Raw genomic sequence first — 17,203 nt, forward strand, 5'->3', positions numbered from 1 at the left:
ATATTTACACATTTGCACTCTAACATACATGCATTTTCATTTATGCATTCCTACATTTTGCTCTCATTTACATGCATTCAAAATGCATTTAATCTTACAAATAATATATGTATGTAAGAAGAGAATGCATACATATCTGAAGAAAATATATGTATGCAAGATAATAATGTATGTGAATGAAAGAGTATAGTGGAAACGGAAGGAGTTTAATGGAAACGGAAGGCTGGGTGTCTGTACCGCTGTGATTGGCTGAGAAGCACGCGCGGGTCACTTTCAAGTGTCTGACAGCATGGAGGGGGGAGAAGAAACTGGAGTTCTTCAGCAAGCTGTCGGGTTGTTAAGAAATATTTTATCATCTCCTGAAACGGTCACATCGTTGTCCTCGTCACTTGATCGAGATGGGACGGGCTCAACTGCACCCAGTGTTACCCACAGCACGGTGGAAAGTGAGATGAGGGAACTTTTTAGACCAGCTAACACCCGGGTATCTTCAACGAGTCAAGTAGCTACACGGAGTTCGACTGGAGTGGGGCAGTCTTTGCGATATCAGACCCAAAAACACTTTGGCAACTGGAACTGCAGATCAAGGAAAAGGTAAGAACAAAACAGTTTGCCACTTAACTATACAACTGCGAAATACGAAATGTGCTTTGCTGATTTAGCAACGCACTTTTTTACCCTTATAAATTTTTAGCCCTAGCTAATTTATTCAGCAGCATCCACATTAAAAACAGTAAAGACCGTGGCATTTATTTCAATATTAGTGGCTGTTTGTACTTGTGACCCGAGTGTAAGTTGATGCTTACTTTAAGATTACTTTATTAAATCTTCTTTATTAATGTGGGAGGTGGTAGCTACATTAGCCTGCTAAATAAAAGGTTGGGTTAATTTTCTTGTTGTTTTTGTTTAGTTTTGTATTTATTTATTTATTTATTTATTTATTTATTTATTTATTTATTTATTTATTTTTTGGGGTAGAATTTTAATCTTGCTAGAAGACATCAATCCAACTCTGTGTTGTGAGTGGATCAATATCTGTACCACTGTAGAGGTAGATAAACATGGATGCCAGTTTCTACAGTGTATGAAATAAGAAAAAAGAAATATGATCGGTGTCTTTTTTGTTCTTTAGTCAAAGTAAAAAGTAATAGCAAATGTTTCTTTGTATGCCTCTTTGTAGAGCAGTAAAAAAAATCCTTATGCATTGTACTATATATTTATTTATTTATTTATTTATTTATTTAATTCAAGCGTCAGTGAATTAAAATGGTCAAACCCCAAAACATTTTCTATTTTACGTACATTTTCCATTTTTTTTCAAAGGCAATTTATAGGCATGCTATTACTTTATGCATTTTTTTTCTTTCAAATTATGTTTCTGTTATTTGTGTTTGCTATTATACTCAACTCTTACATGCACAAGCAACTTTAAACATATTCAAGTGGGCTAAATGGCTAGCTGCGATACTGTTTTTTCTAAAAATATAAACTGTGTAACATTTTATTTTATTCATAAAAGCTTACCAACAGTTTAACGTGTAAGCTGGTCACTACCAAGTGACATTAGCAACTTTCTTAAGGAACTGATAGTGTCTAAGTATAGGAAAATAAAACAAAAGATACATAAATCTGAATATAGTTTCTGTTTTGTTTTATAGGGCCAAGACACATTATCATGATACTTTCAACAAAGATGTCATCCTTCTTCCACGGCCATCAAGCAGTGTTGTTGTCAAGCATCGCACAAAACAACATTTACATGAACAAGGGCATATATTGAATGGATTTGAATTCCAAAAATCCTGGGACCAGAAAACTGTCTCTGAACAAATAAGGGACGCCTTTGGAGATAAACTTTCTATTGATGTAAGGTAGGTTGTGCTAGCAGTCGAAACCTAATGCGACACAGCTTTTGTCAGTAGTCTTTTCGATATCTAGGCATTTCAAAGCTTTACATAACGATTTAAGTCAGAGAACAGGTAGACATGAATCAGTAAACTAAAATAAAAGAACCAAATCAGTTATCCTTTCTTGAACACTCCATTTTTGGCATACTTTTTTGACATTTGTATAAAGTTTACTTCTGTTACTACTGGTTTCAGTCTGATTCAAAGAGGAAAACAAGATTAGCTCTAAAAAAGTTATTGGAACATTTTTGCTGTTTTGGATTTTAAACATTTTACAACTTACTGTAACTGTTTTCCAGCCTGGAGTTTCTGATGGCTTGTGGCAACAGACTGATTGCACCCAAACTGCGAGCAGGACAGGAGCTGGATGCAAATCTCATACATAAAATTTATAAATCGAAAGCCCTATACATCAGACCATCAAAACCAATTTTGGTACGTTATTTGACTTTTGAATGAATCTACATAGCACTGTACAGTAATAATATGAAGACCAGAAATTGGTGCATAAACAACCTTTGAACTTTCTCATGTCTGTTCTTTTTAAACTTGCCTTTCACCTTTTGTAGTTGGATAGAATAGTACCAAGTTAATGTTCCTTTTTTAAAATGTTAATCCTAAGCTCTGGTATTGACTAAATTTACAGCTGCTCTGTTGGACTGTTTGTGAATTATAGAACGTAAGACTACTGCTGTTCAGGAGATGTGTTACAATTTTGTCTGCCTAGTATGTAAAAGTAATTGTGAGAAAGATCTATTAACTCTTGAAATTTCTCACCCTATGGTAGCTGGGATAGGCTCCAACCACCCCACCTCTGATAAGAATAAGCAGAAGAGGTTGGATATATGGTATTTAATGTTCAAATTCAATATATGTGAATTATAATAATTATTATTTTATTTCTAAGGATGATATTACAAGCTACAGCAGTGAGGAAAACTGTGAAGAAAACCCTGTTTCATCAAGGCAGCTGCGCTCATCATCTTCAGACAGTTTTGCCAGTTCAACAGCTGCCTTCCAACCAATCTCTGCTCCGACGCAATCTCCTGCCTCATCAGTTTGTAATGGAACATTATTAACGGAAACTCCTGCCTTGACCCATGAAAGTAGTATCTCACACAAGTACAGCAGCGCTTCAACAAACATTTCCTTCAGCCAGTTACCAGTGTCTTCATTGGAAATCTACCCTTCCACTAGTCAGCCTTCTACCTCATCATCTGTATCTTTAAGTGATCCAGTTCTGGTCCTGACGTGCCGAAATACCTCAAGCTCACCCTACCAGACCAGGAATCCAGAGAATCATTGTTCAGCATTACCCTCTACATCAACACACAGTCAATCTGTAAACTGCGATAACTACCTTTCAATCATGACTCCACTATCTGACATGTCTTCTGATGATGAGGAACTTAACCAGGCTATACTAGCAAGCCTGCAGAGCGAAAGGTTAGTTTCAAATACAAATGTTTTACAGTAGCCAAGTAAACACACCATATTTGTTGCAATCCAATACTGTAACCAGTGTTGTGAAGGAGTGTAATCCATCCTCAGATATTTATATGCATATATGATATTTATATTTGCTGTTAACAAAACAGTTTTTTGAATAATGTCTACAGAATCAAATGATAATGCTGTAATGCTGGCAAATTTTATTTTATTTGAAATAGGCAGCGAATTTTTAACAGCCTATCTGACAATGAAATGAAATTTACTTATTGTGCATTGAAACTATTTTTCTTTGCTCTAGTGCTTTCTAGTTCTCCAAAACATATAAACAATATAAAAAGCCACTGAGCAATATACTCCTTTGTACATTTTGCTTATGATTATGATAATTTCCTTTGGTGATTAATAAAGTATGCTGATTCTGATTTTGACAAAACTTTGTATGTCCTTGTAGCCCTTGTATGTGAATGTTTTTACTGATGTTCTTTTCAATATTTTTTTCTTTTTTTTTCTTTTCTTTTTTCTAATCCTACAGGACTTCAAGTTGTTTGGTATCAGCAAAAGATATTTTGGAGGAACTTTCTGCAAAAGTAAACCAACAGAAGAAATGCAAGTTCAACATTAATAGATCAACAGTCCTGGATGGAGCAATTAGAGGTTTTAAACGAGCGACATATGATCCATGCCACACAATTTCTGTCAGGTTTTCTGACGATATGGGAGTACGTGAAGAGGCTGTTGACTTGGGTGGACCAAGAAGAGAATTTCTAAGACTTCTGATCGAAGCTTTGCCCCTGTCTCCAATGTTTGAGGGTGAAGAAGGTAAAATGAACTTGGCGCTTGATAGTGCTGGTATGTATTGATTTTAGGCTGATATCCCTGGAGTAATGCAATAAAAAATCATTTTTATAAAGTTCTTGTCAAGCGCTTTCATGCATCTATTGACATGTAATGTTTTTCATTATTTCTAGCCATGAGGGAGGACAGGTACTTCATTGCAGGCAGAGCCATTGCAGTAAGCCTTGTACATGGTGGTCCACCAGCAGGCTTTCTGTCCCCAACACTCTTCTCTTGCCTTGTTGATGGCCCAGATTTGGCTAAACCAGTTTTAGAAGATGTTGCCGATAGTGACCTGCGTGAAAAAATTAAAAGGGTAAAACTGATTTGTCAGTTGTTGGATAATGTTTTAGTATTGTGTGCATTTCGTTCTACTCCATGTATTAATTGGGGCCCATTAATTTTTAATTTTTTTATTTGAAGGTTAAAGAGTGTAAATCCTTTGAAGATCTGATAGTAGCAACTGAGCCACTTCAGGAATACTTAGCCAATGCTGGCTGCCTGAGGCCGCTACGGAGGCTGGAAGACAAGGATCTGCTTATACATGACATTATCATGTTCCAAGTAATACACAGAGTCCGTGGTCCATTTGAAAGGTATGTATGTATGTATTTATTGTTTTCCAATAAGTAACTCAAACCCATGCTGATTGCCTTGTATTCTGGGAATTTTGTGTGACATTTCTTTATGTGTAGGTACACCATGCCTCCAAAGGTGACAGCATCACATGAAAAATGCAGATTTGGGATATACACTTTTGATGATGTGAATAATCTGAAGTAAAAATTATTGTATATATAAATTCATATGTTTTAGATTATACTTCTTGGATCCATTCATTTTTGATGTGATTTGTGATTTTAAAGGTAATTCTGATTATCATTTAGATTTCAGGATGGACTACGGACACTTGAGGTGCTGGACAAAATCCAAGATCACCCAGAGAGTTTTCGCACCCTTCTGGTCACCTTCAGTGCTTACAGCTGACCTTCTTGACAGCCTCTTTACCATCCGCCTTTCTCCAGCTGGGAGCAATAAAAGGCAGGCTGAAGCAGTTGTCATTAGTTTCTGGAGAGACTACCTAACAGATGCAGAAGGTAAATTTAGCGTTTTAAGCATTGTGTTCAATTTATAATGCAGTGCATCTTTTCATTGAATCAGTTAAAAGTAGAAATGCTTGCTGTGTTTTTTGTCTTTAATGCCATTTTTGACAGTATTGCTTTTCCTTTAGATCAAGACGGAACACAGAAGCTGGGGACAATTCTTGCCTTCGCCACTGGAGCCAACACTGTTCCACCAATTGGCTTCTCTCCACAACCGTCCATTGAATTTCTTCACCAAGAGCCAGATGCACAAACCATGTCTAAACTACCCATTGCAAACACGTGCATCAATTGTTTAAAGTTACCACTTCATACCTCTTACAAAGACTTTCAGGAGAATATGGACTTTGCATTAGGTAATACACATGGTTTTGGAATAGCTTAATTCCTGGTCAGGTTAGTATGCTAATCTGAGTTTTGCACTCAGTTAAATTAATGAGTGTCAACCATTAAGTAATTCTAAGAGAGGGGGGGGGGGGTGTTTTGAATATCATTGCATTTTCTTTCCCAGAAATCAAACAAATGTTCAAAATGTTCCACCTAAAACACCAATTAACACGCTTGAGACCAAGCTGAATTTACTTTATGTTGCCATATTTCATATGTCACCCACCTATTTTGTGATTGGAGGCTCTGTTTTTGCATTGACCTTTTAACAAATGTTCATTTGCTTCAAGTCTTTTTGCTTGTCAGGGTACCATTCTACAAGTATACAATAGTTATATATACTAACATAATTCAATAATAATTTTTTCATTGCATTAATTTATGTGCATTGTGATTATTTTTGTTTTCTAGGTTTGTACTTGTTTGTTGCTTTTATTCTCTGGTGTTCTTCAATATTGTTTATCTGACACTTCTATTCTATTTGATCAGTGATCCATGTTTGATGTATTGACTGTATGACTGTATTAATGTTAATGTTATCAGTTTGAGTCATCTTGTTCCAAGACAATACATCTGGTGATTGTGATGACCAAAAACCTCAATAAAATGTGGTTGCACAAATTTATTTTTTCTTTTAACAAGGTGTTTTAAAACAAAACATGGTTGTAAAATCTCAACACACTCACATAATACAACTCATAAATTCTTTAAAATTGTATACAAACCGTAAACATGCATGTAAAGGTTGATAGTAGCATTCTTGAAATTTAAAGCTGTGACTAAACTTCTAATAATACTGAACTAACAACAGTCTTGGCACTGTATTCTTTTTAAGCTGCACAACCACAATTACAGTAAATGAAATTTCTCCAGAGGCCTTGTTGATATTTTAGGATTGTCTCTCAAGAAAACGAACAAGGTTGCAAAATAAATCTATACCGTTATTGCCATCATCTTCAAATGGATCAAAGGTCTGTTGAAGTGTAACCATCATGGTGTCACTGATGGAAATGTTAATTGATGGAACAACGACATTATTGTTTGTCTCCAGCTCTGGCAGTGGTCTGCATTCATCAATACCAAAGTCATTTTCACAAATACCATTCATATTTGGGTTATGTATTCCTGCATTGTTGATAATGCCCCTTTGCCACAGCTGAAGAGGGGTTTGCCCTCCTTGTGTTGAAAGTCCATGGTTATTCCACTGGTTCTGAAATTCTGTGGCAGCTCTTTGAATACGTGGCAAATATATATAATGAAGACAAAATAAATGGACCTCATTAAGTGAATCTAATACACCATGCTCCTCCATAAAATTGAAAAGATTAACAAAATGATATGAGACCACTCGATTTAATTCTGCCCATAATCGCTCAATTCTTTGATTATGCACAGACCTGCCAGTGATAACACTATGCCTGTTCAGTCCTTGCCTGTAAAGCATGAAACGGGCAACACCAGTGTTTTCTAGTCCATGATCACATCTCACGCTGGATGGCATTCCAAAGTTCTGAACACCAACCATGAACAGTGACAAAACACTTGATGCCCTGTTGTTATCTAAACACGCAAGGTAGATGATGGTTCTACTGAAACCATCCACACAGCCATGGAACACCATCCTCCATCTCACAAGTTTGTGGTTTCCATCTATATGCCTATAGAAAAATGAAATAAGTAGAAGTTATGTATGGGCAAACTATGACATGGTCAAGGATATGCACACGTTTGAGTAAATAAAACAATGAGTTATTTTGCTTTAGATAATCCATTTCGCTATAGACTTAGAATCAGGACTGTTTTTCTGTTAGAATTTTCTCACCATAACTGATTGGGGAAAGGAACACTGTACAGTCGTCGACGTATTGCATTGCGTCTTCTGAGGGAACGTCCAAAGGGCTCAATTTCTTGTAGACTTTGTCTTACACGCCACCTTTGGATTCGTAACCCACGTGATCTCAAGCTGCCATGCACATATCGTTCACCTGCATTTGTGGTATACTGAAGGATTTCCCTAACAACCCTGTTCAGGTTTTCATCGGATAATGTTGCATAAGTCAGTGGCTCAATGCCAAGGTCCTCTCTGTGCCTGTACAGAGTACGGGAGCTAACCCCTAAGCATGTTGCAATGCTTTGCCAGTTCATTCCAAGAGATACTAAATGAGATATTTGCTCTCTTGAAATGCTGTATCGCGGTCGACCTTGAGAGCAAGTCATGAGAGGTGGAGGTAGCAAGACAAGTCTGTTCTCAGATGTAGTTCCTTGTCTGGTTTCATAAGCAGTCAGTAAAAAAATTAGCCATCCATTTAAGGACTGTAATGTATTCACTGCTTCTCTATTTCTTGCATCGTCAACAAATCTTGAGATGGACAAAATTCCAGATAAGGTTTGAATGTGATCACCAAGTTCTCTATGGAGCCTCTGACGAACAAAAGAATCTGTAGCTTCTCTTTGAATTTGTTCCAAACATTCTAATACATTATTTAAAAAAGTTCTAATGTCATTTTCATTACTACTTACTCGACAAATTAACTGCAATACTAGCAAAGAAAGCAGGACAACTTTGAACAGCTTCATTGCTTGGTTCTTCTGGTTTAGGTCTGGGTATGTCAAGTAAGTTCTCCAAGTGTATTACATTTCCTGGTTTAAGAATAACTTCCTGCTTAAAGGATTAACTTCCTGTGTTAGGAAATGCAGATGTGAATGTCAGAGTGTATGTATGCAAGGGTAAAGGATAAACACTGGGATTGTATGTGTATATGAGTATAGGAGTACAAATATATATGTGTTGAAAGGTAAAGGGTATGTATATATATGTATGACTAGAAAGGGCTGCACCTGCAAGGAGAATAAATATATGTCAACATAAAAATATGTAGCATTAAGAAAAATAGAATACATGTGTGTGAAAGGAAGATTAATGGATTTATGTGAGAGTGAATATACATGGATATGAATTAAGAATAAAGGTGTGCGAGATGACAATATATGTATGTGAGAGTGAAAATATATGTATGTATGTGAGAGTGACAATACATGTGCATGAAAGAAGAATATATGTATGTGAGAGTGAAAGTATATGCGTGTGAAAGAAGAATATATGTATGTGAGAGTGAAAGTATATGTGCATGAAAGAAGAATATATGTATGTGAGAGTAAAAATATATGTGTGTGAAAGAAGAATATATGTATGTGAGAGTCAAAGTATGAATTTTGGCTTGTACGGCCCCTCATATTATCGCCTATTACAACACTTTCAAATAGGTGATATTTTAGCTGCTTAATCCTCCAAAAAAGGGAAGAAGATGCATATGGCAAAATCTGAAATCTGAAAAAAACCAAAAACCAAAACCTTGGAAAATTCTAGTGTATAACCTTGTTAATTGAAAATAACCTAATAATAAAGTCCTGGTAGTGCTCCTTAGCTGATGTGAGCCTTTGTGATGGAAAACTATAGACACTAAAAACGGTTGTTAAGTCTCCAAGCTGCAGTCGGAGCAGGAGTCTACATTTATATCAAGTATAATTTATGATGTTTTTATGGGAAACATCTTGATCACTATTACTCTTTTTGATGAGACAGAAGAAAGCTAGTTCCACCTATACGAAGGTTTTAATAAATACAAAGCCAACAGGAAGTTAGCATATTAGCAGTAAAGCTAATGTGCTAACTTCCTGTTGGGTCTGTACTTATTCATTCTGTATAGTGGTAACACTCTTCTGACTAAGCCAGACCATTTAGGGTATTTCTCTGAAATGTAAAGTCTAAATGACTCACATAATTCATCATGCTTTCCAACAGCTCTTATTGTGGTTTTTTTTTTTTTGCTTATTACAGGTACATTAGTCGTTTTGTCCTTCTTTTTTTCCTCTTACACCCATTTCCATTTTGCTACATGTTTCTTTTGCCTTCTTTCTTAATTGGAATCTTTTTCCAGAATAAACTGAGAGCAATTTAGACATAACTCAAGAATATGACAGAAAACAAATGGAAGCTGTCCTCCTATATGTACCAGCTAATGTACGGCCTTCTTCTCCACTCTGTGGTTGCGAATCATCCGCTGCCACTAAGTGACAGACTGCGCTTGGTCTGCTCGGTGGGAGGAAGAGCTGAGACAGATACTCATATCTCACTGCCTGCCAGCCACACCGCAGGAGTCATCTGCTGTAATAGGCTTGAGCCACACACATGTTGAAGAGAAGCCTATCCACGTGCATTCGAGCCACATATGGATGCACAAAGTGGACATGAAAACATGCTACACCTGCACACAGCGCAAACACATGCAAAGTTGCAAGTAAAAGATAGAGCCTGGATGCCATACATGTATGCTAAACAAGTGCATGTATGACATACACACACACAACATTTAAAACACTGATAGGTGAATTAAACAACATCAATAATTTGTTTACAATGCCCTGCTCTGCTGGGAAACCATTCATGTGCATGTTACTTTGACATGACCCTTGGAGCAATGCCGCTGTTAGGCAGAAATATACCCTCCACACGGCCCAGCTTGAGGAACACAATAAAGGATCCAAGGCATTGAGATATGGCTTTCAAACTCCTAATGCAGGATGGTCCAGAACACCTCATAGCACCTATATCTGTGCCCGAATATGCCAGAGCTGTTTTGGTGACATGACAAGGACAAGGACCTCAGGAATTCGCATGATAAGGTGGGGCCAGGTTTCACAATGAACACACCCGAAACTCTGGCTGATTGGGACCCACACCCAGTTTCACACCTTGGCTCAGGCGATTAGAGGATCATCAGGGGGTCCACCATTTGACCTTAGAACTGAAGAAGCTTCTCGGATGAGAGGTGAAACGTCTTCAAGCAACTTAAAGAAGTCCAGACGCTTTTCTTTGCAAGCTCCTTTGACGACAAGGACCTTCACAATACCAGACACGTTGTGACTGATCAGAGCACTTATAAATTCCCACTCCATAGGAGATGTCTAGCGTAATACGATTTAGTCACACACTACTGTGACTGCTGCAGTGTTAGCCCATATGGATGGATCACAGTATGAAAAGGACTCAAATTTAGATCTGGAACGTTAAGATCTGTTTATACAGACATCAAACCTGGCACGTGCCACTGAGCTAATGGACGCTACCAAAGTTAAAGGTATCTGTGAAGTCGGCTGAGCAGTCCATCACCTATTTGATGTTTGCACATGTAGAACATAAAAGCAATTATCAGATGAGCTTTTCTCATTATTTTTTGACCACTTCTATTTCAAAAGAGGTTGTGCACAAAATGATTGAAAGTGTTGCCACCCCCAGTGCAAGGTGGAGGCTGAATCACTTGATGAAGCCAACAGAACCACACCATCTGCAAAACGCAGAAACAGCATCCTAAGACCACTGAACCTGACATCCTCCCCACCCAGAAATTATGTCCATAAACTATATATATGTGTGTGGAGAGAGAGAAAGAGAGAGAGAGAGAGCTCGGTCAGTCTCACAAAAACACACATAAAATAAAGTGCATGTCATTCTTTTATTCCACATTTGCTGTTACAACAAGAGTAGATTTAGCTGAGCAAAGTAATAAAGAGACAGAGCAATGAATAGGTAAGACTGAAAGGAGAGATTATTCATGACCGCTTTACGAGCAAAGCGTCACTGATATTTCTAGCTTTGGTAGTTTGGTACAGGGCACTGCTGCTACTTAATGAGACAATGTAGCATGTCTGAGGCCACATTGGAATTAATATTAAGGCATCTTCAAAATGGATGTAGCGACTATTTCTCTCACTTGTCCTTGAAAACTAAGATGCAGTTGGAGTAATGTTTCACTGTAAAAAAGCTGATTATCAAATATTTTTGGCACACGAGCAATTTTGACTAATTGTTTTAAGAAGGGACAAAGATAAAAACAGCTTTTTCCCCCTAAATCTGTGATTCATCCAATGGGAAAACTCTTCTCTCCAGTACTTTGGTATACAGTCGCTAGAGACTTTCTGATCTGCCCTCTCAGAAACTGGAATAACGATCTGAATTTGCCACTCCAAATGCATTGTTCCCAAAGGGCAGCCATACAACCACCAGAGCCTTAATGGATTTGGGGCAAATTTTATCCACTCCAGGACCCCAGACACTGGAGTTTTCTTAACTACCTGACATGTGAGTCACCCAGCCGCATCTATAAAATATGTATTGAGAAGATCCTCAAAGTACTGCATCTATTGCCTGACTGAATCCTATCTTATTGCTTCATCCTGGTCATGGATCACCAGACTATCTCTTTATCCTCATGAGGATGTTCAAGGGTGTGTGGGGGTTTGACCAACCAGAATACATGCATTTTCTGGACTTAGAGAAGGATTTCAATCACATCCCTCGCATGTCCTCTGGGGAGTCCTTCAGGAGGATGGGGTATTAGGTTCATTGTTACTTGCTTTTCAGTTGATGTAAAACCATAGTAAGTGCTTGGTTGGCATTGCTAGCAAAAGGCCAGACTAATTCCTGGTGTGTGCTTGACTCTGCGAGCACTGTCCTTTGTCTCCAATTCTGTCAACTACTTTTATGGACATAATTTCTGGGTGGGGAGGATATCAGGTTCAGTGGTCTTAGGATGCTGTTTCTGCATTTTGCAGATGGTGTGGTACTGTTGGCTTCATCAAGTGATTCAACCTCCACCTTGCACTGGCGTGGTTTGCAGGGAAGCATGAGGCGACTGGAATGGGAATTAGCACCTCCACCTCCATAGTTCTCAACTAGAAAAAAGTGAAGTGGCTACTGTAAATCAGTTATAACTGACTTCCCCAACTGGAGAAATTTAAGTATCTCAGTGTCTTGCTCATGAGTGAAGGGAGCGTAGAGTGTTTGCAGTGATGCAGATGATGCATTGCTGTGGTAAAGAGAGAGAAAAACCTCAAAGTGACGCTTTCTGTTTACTGGTTGAACTACATTCAGCACCTACGCTCACCCATGGTCACAAACTGTGGGTACTGATTGAGAGAACGACACTGTGGATATAAGTGAAGAAAATGAGCTTCCTCTGAAAGGTGCCTGGATAGAGACAGAGACAGGAGAGGTAGAGCGAAAAGTCTTCTAAGAAGGGCTCAGAGTAGAACTGCTACTCCTACACGTGATACATGATACAGTGCAAGAGAATCATCTAGACCAGGGGTCGGCAACCCTGGGCACGCGTGCCACAGCTGGCACGCTAAGGGTTAACTGATGGCAGGAGTCCGACACAGTGAATTAATCTGAGCAGGTGCATTAAAAAATAAATGGCCGGGCCAGCGGTGCACATCGCAAATCAGCTCGCATAGACACATTAGTTGTGCCGCTTCTTAATGACAGTATTTTAGCTAACAACCCCAACTACCAGATTCAGCTTGTAATTGGCTAAAAATAACTTAGCCTACCGGTTAGAGGGACGTTGTTAGCTTTCCACATTCCAACACTTCAAATGCTTCAGCAGCTGTCCGCTCAGCACAGCATTGGCAATAGGGAAATACACGAATACATCCGTAGACTCGAGACAGAATTCACAATGCATTTTTGGGACTTTCAGGTGTATTGACCAATGTTTTCTTTTCTGATCAAACCAGAAAGCTTTAATGAGCAGCTGGATTTGTTTCGCATTAACTGGTTGGACACAGAGGACATCAAAATGCAGCTGATTGAACTGAAAAGCTCGACTGTGTGGGGGTCAAAGTTTGCAGCTGGAATCCACAGCTGTGCGTGTTCATGGAGCTGCATGTTCACCTGCTGGACATCACTACCTGAAAAGGTTAACTGCCTTCAGAACATTGCAGAGGCCTTATTGACAGTATTTGGCTCTACATATCTGTGTGAGCAGATTTTCTCTCACATGAGTCCTCAGGTCTGAATGCTGGACACTCGGAGACCTGTGTCTCTGAGTGGGAGACCAGAGATCACATTAACATATTTGTCTCTGTATTAACAAATATGCCATATTGGCCCAGTTTATTTTTCTTATCATTCTTGTGAGGAGACCATAAATAGCATTTGTATTTTCTGTTGTACAGTTCATTTGCTGTTATGGATAAAAAGTCTTTTTTGGTTCAAAATAGCTGATAACTATTCGCTGATAGCTGCCAACATCTGCAAGCATATGTAATTCTCTAAAGTTTATATATAATTCTATAAACCAAAAAAGAATATAGTGTGTAACTGTTAATATAGAGCGTTAGAAAAATTTATTGCTAATTCAATCAAATGGCACACTGACTTCTGAGGAAGTTTTAGATGGCACATATCATCAGAAAGGTTGCCGACCCCTGATCTAGACTATATCATTATGAATATGTAACTGAAGAAATATACTCCCATTGCACACGGGGGAACTTGTAGTCATCCAGATGTACACTAAGAGCTTGTTGAACACATGAACCAACACTAACAGAGTAAATTTTAACCCTGTAAAAATAACGGTAAAAAAATTAGCTTGGGAAAAAACAACTCTTAGCCTTGACCTTATAAAATGGACTAAAACACAAAAAAGGTCAAAGTCCTGACTTAAAACATACCACAGTAACCCCTTTTTTAATAAACCACAAACTATGATTGGCTAAAGGTCAAGGGTTTGGATTTTGGCCATTGTTATGGCTTTCTGACCTCAGGTCAGCCTCAGGAAAGAAAAGCTTATTCTTTGCTCTTTATTCAGAATATAAATTAGTTAGTTAATTTTCTGTTTCAATCATACTTTAATATTTCTCATCTTTTCTTTTAACATGCATGTTTCACTCTCTGTCTCTAGAGCCCTGCTCCCCTTCCTATATGAAGCATTGAAGTTTTAATCATCATTTTGAAAAATACATTGTACCATGTCCCTATAGAGAATCTGGGTCATTACACATTGTTATACACGCATAGAGAAACACACACAGTCCTGACACAAGGCTTAAGGCTAATAGTAACCTTTCTCAAATGGTTCTGGGTAACTGAAAAAGTTTACTGAAAACAAATTCTTGCAGAAGTGTTTTAATCTAAACTCAAATCTTTGGAATTTCTCCAATTATTATAATGTTTTTGTATCAAAATATGAACTTAAAAAAAAACAAAACAGGTTTTCCACAGCAACTCACCCATGAAGTGGGAGACTGTGCAAAGCCAAAGGACGGAGTTGCAATGTGCTGAGGTTCTTAGTGTCACAATCGCCCTGCAGAGTTTCAAACTTCCTCTGGCATTAACATCAGCACCAATACTGTACACCAGTAGCTTCATGGTGTGGGTTTCCATCACTGAGCAGCTCTTGTGGATGTTATGTGTAAGTGGTCCAGTATTTTTGCCCATGTAGTGTAAATCCAATCACTGATCCAATCAATCCAATCCCAAGAGAAGGGTTGAGTGATGAGGGGATTTTATCTGCTGAAGTTCTAAGCTATAAACACATTTGATCCCGAAAGCCAGAAGCTCTTATGCACAGTATCCTCGAAAAAAATACTCAGATGTTGTGGTCATGTGGTGCCATAATTCATGCTGAAAAACACAAAAATGTGGGACCATAATTAGTGATCTTTGTGCTAATTAACTTGGGTTATTACTGTAGGTAATTTTTAAGGCTTTAAGAGGCTCCAGCACCATTGTGGGGCAAAGGATACCTTTGATTGCTCAGTGGTGAAGAGGTATACAAAAAGAAAGAGTGAGAGTTTCAAATAAATGTATTTTATTTCTTTTCTTTATGCAGCACTTTCCCCCCTTCAAGTATGCCTTTTTAGAGCAGTAATAAAAACAAATTATTTCCAATGTACTACTACTACTTTCTGTCATACCCTGACCTTGGGCTTTTTTGTTCAACATGGGGTGAAATGAAATCAAAGAACATGAAAGGAACTGCAGTTTTCCTCTCTCTCTGCTTATTGTTGTCCTCAGATAACCCTGCATTTAGCGATTCTGATAGTCCGTAAGTGCACATGTATACAATATATATCCAACATTTGATGCACACGTTTAAGCTGAAGCACTAAAAGGTCTGCTTTTATGAGTGCTTTCATATTTTATTACATACAATATTGACTATATTAAGTAAAACTATTGCAGTTTCAAAGTGTGAAACTGCAAATTGTGGTATCGATGACGTAAATAGAGGGCCAGTGTTAGTGATATCAATATTGATACCAATACTTTAAACTCATAAAAAGCAACTTGTGGAATGGAGAGCAGTGTGTCATGATTTATGAGATGACTCATCATCAAATCAAAATATACTGCTTGAGGTATATTCTTTTCATTTCCCCAAATTTGTATTTATTTATTCCGATACAGAGACCGATGCTAGCACTGGCATCGATATGACTATCGATATTTGGATCGTTGCCCTCACTTCTAGTGGATACTTTTGGCTGAAACAGACTCTTTTCAAAACAATTCAGTTGTTTCAACTTTACTGATATGAAACTAGTGTAGCAAAGTGGCCAACATAGTTGCACATCTAACAAGCTTCAGATGATGGAAATTGCAGAGCGCAGTCACTGTTGTAAACCTGTGCAGTACAGCATGCAAAATGCGAGGAAAGGTTAAGGTAACTGCGTGCCCCGATGAAACAAAGAAACATACATGGCAGTAATAAATGGCAGTGTCACATTTATAAATGCATAAGCGAATCCCATTTGTGAGTGAACTTTGACATGTATGAAGCTGTGTGTTAGGGTGTGTCTGTCTCTGCAGTGTCTGGAGTTTGCTGTCTGGCTTGGCACTTTTCATTGAAATGACATTCCCTCTGCATGCTATGCCTATTTTGGTGTGTCTGCGACTCTGTTTGTGTGTGTGTGTGTGTGTGTGTGTTTGTGTGTGCGAGTGAGATGCGACAGGGACAAAGAGTTCACAGTGCTGCAGTGCTGTCTATCTCCTTCGCCACCCCATTGCCTCTCACACGTTCTGCCTCCCTCCTTCCATCCGCATCCATCTCTCTCTCTCACTCTCTCCCTCTGTCTCATCTCTACTTTTTTCCCTGTGAGTCGGTTTCCTTCCCCTTGAATGATCTCTCTGCATTTGTGGATGCAGTGCACCTCTCTCTCTCTATTTCACACACAGTTTGGGGCTGATGTACTGTCTGTATGCAGCCTCCTGCTGCTCTATGTTAAAACGATTGCTAAATTTCGTCAGTCTGAGGACAATTCCTCTGTACTGCCGCAGAGTTTTTGGGTGCATTTACATCAAAATTGAGAAAAGTTGAGAAAATTTAGCTACCTCTGTCATTGCTACTTACCTCAAGCGTGCAGATATAATTGTCAGGCTCTCCTTTCTGTGTGCTCTTTGACATTTTATGATCTGTGTGCATGTGTGTGTCCATCTCTTTTATCCCTGCTGTTCTCCCCCCATTTATTTCATTTGACCTGTCTCTCTTTTCCTCACACTCTCCCCTGCTCTGTCTCCCTTTTTTCCTCTTCATCTGTTGGCAGCACATCAGATCCTCCCACATTGTCTGCGCGCACGTGTCACTGTGTATACTTTACTCTCTGTCTGTCTGTGTGAGTGTGTTTGTGTGTCTTTGAGACCGTTTGATGAATCTCCCCCTTTTTTTAAGCTGT

At 38.5% G+C, this 17,203-nt stretch overlaps 1 protein-coding gene across 1 annotated transcript; it reads left to right on the top strand.

Annotated features, from left to right (window-relative positions):
• The first annotated feature begins 289 nt into the window (after positions 1-289).
• On the top strand, positions 290-5,762 carry LOC146555834 (uncharacterized). The gene is made up of 9 exons (XM_085251727.1): positions 290-594; positions 1,659-1,871; positions 2,207-2,342; positions 2,815-3,353; positions 3,892-4,208; positions 4,328-4,509; positions 4,617-4,789; positions 4,889-4,972; positions 5,081-5,762. Exons 1-9 carry the CDS (start codon positions 290-292, stop codon positions 5,178-5,180), a joined length of 2,049 nt encoding a protein of 682 aa, XP_085107853.1. The 3' UTR covers positions 5,181-5,762.
• Positions 5,763-17,203: the final 11,441 nt, after the last annotated feature.

This window comes from Mchenga conophoros, linkage group LG17 (genome assembly GCF_057382185.1).
Source record: "Mchenga conophoros isolate Kocher_MC1m ecotype Shallow Benthic linkage group LG17, M_conophoros_male_GT1.1, whole genome shotgun sequence".
NCBI lineage: Eukaryota > Metazoa > Chordata > Actinopteri > Cichliformes > Cichlidae > Mchenga > Mchenga conophoros.

Excerpts from the sequence above, each read along its gene's own strand:
- LOC146555834 (XM_085251727.1), top strand. The coding sequence starts at position 290 with ATGGAGGGGGGAGAAGAAACTGGAGTTCTTCAGCAAGCTGTCGGGTTG. Across the intron at positions 2,343-2,814 it reads GACCATCAAAACCAATTTTG|GATGATATTACAAGCTACAG; the intron begins GTACGTTATTTG and ends TTTATTTCTAAG. Across the intron at positions 3,354-3,891 it reads GCAAGCCTGCAGAGCGAAAG|GACTTCAAGTTGTTTGGTAT; the intron begins GTTAGTTTCAAA and ends CTAATCCTACAG.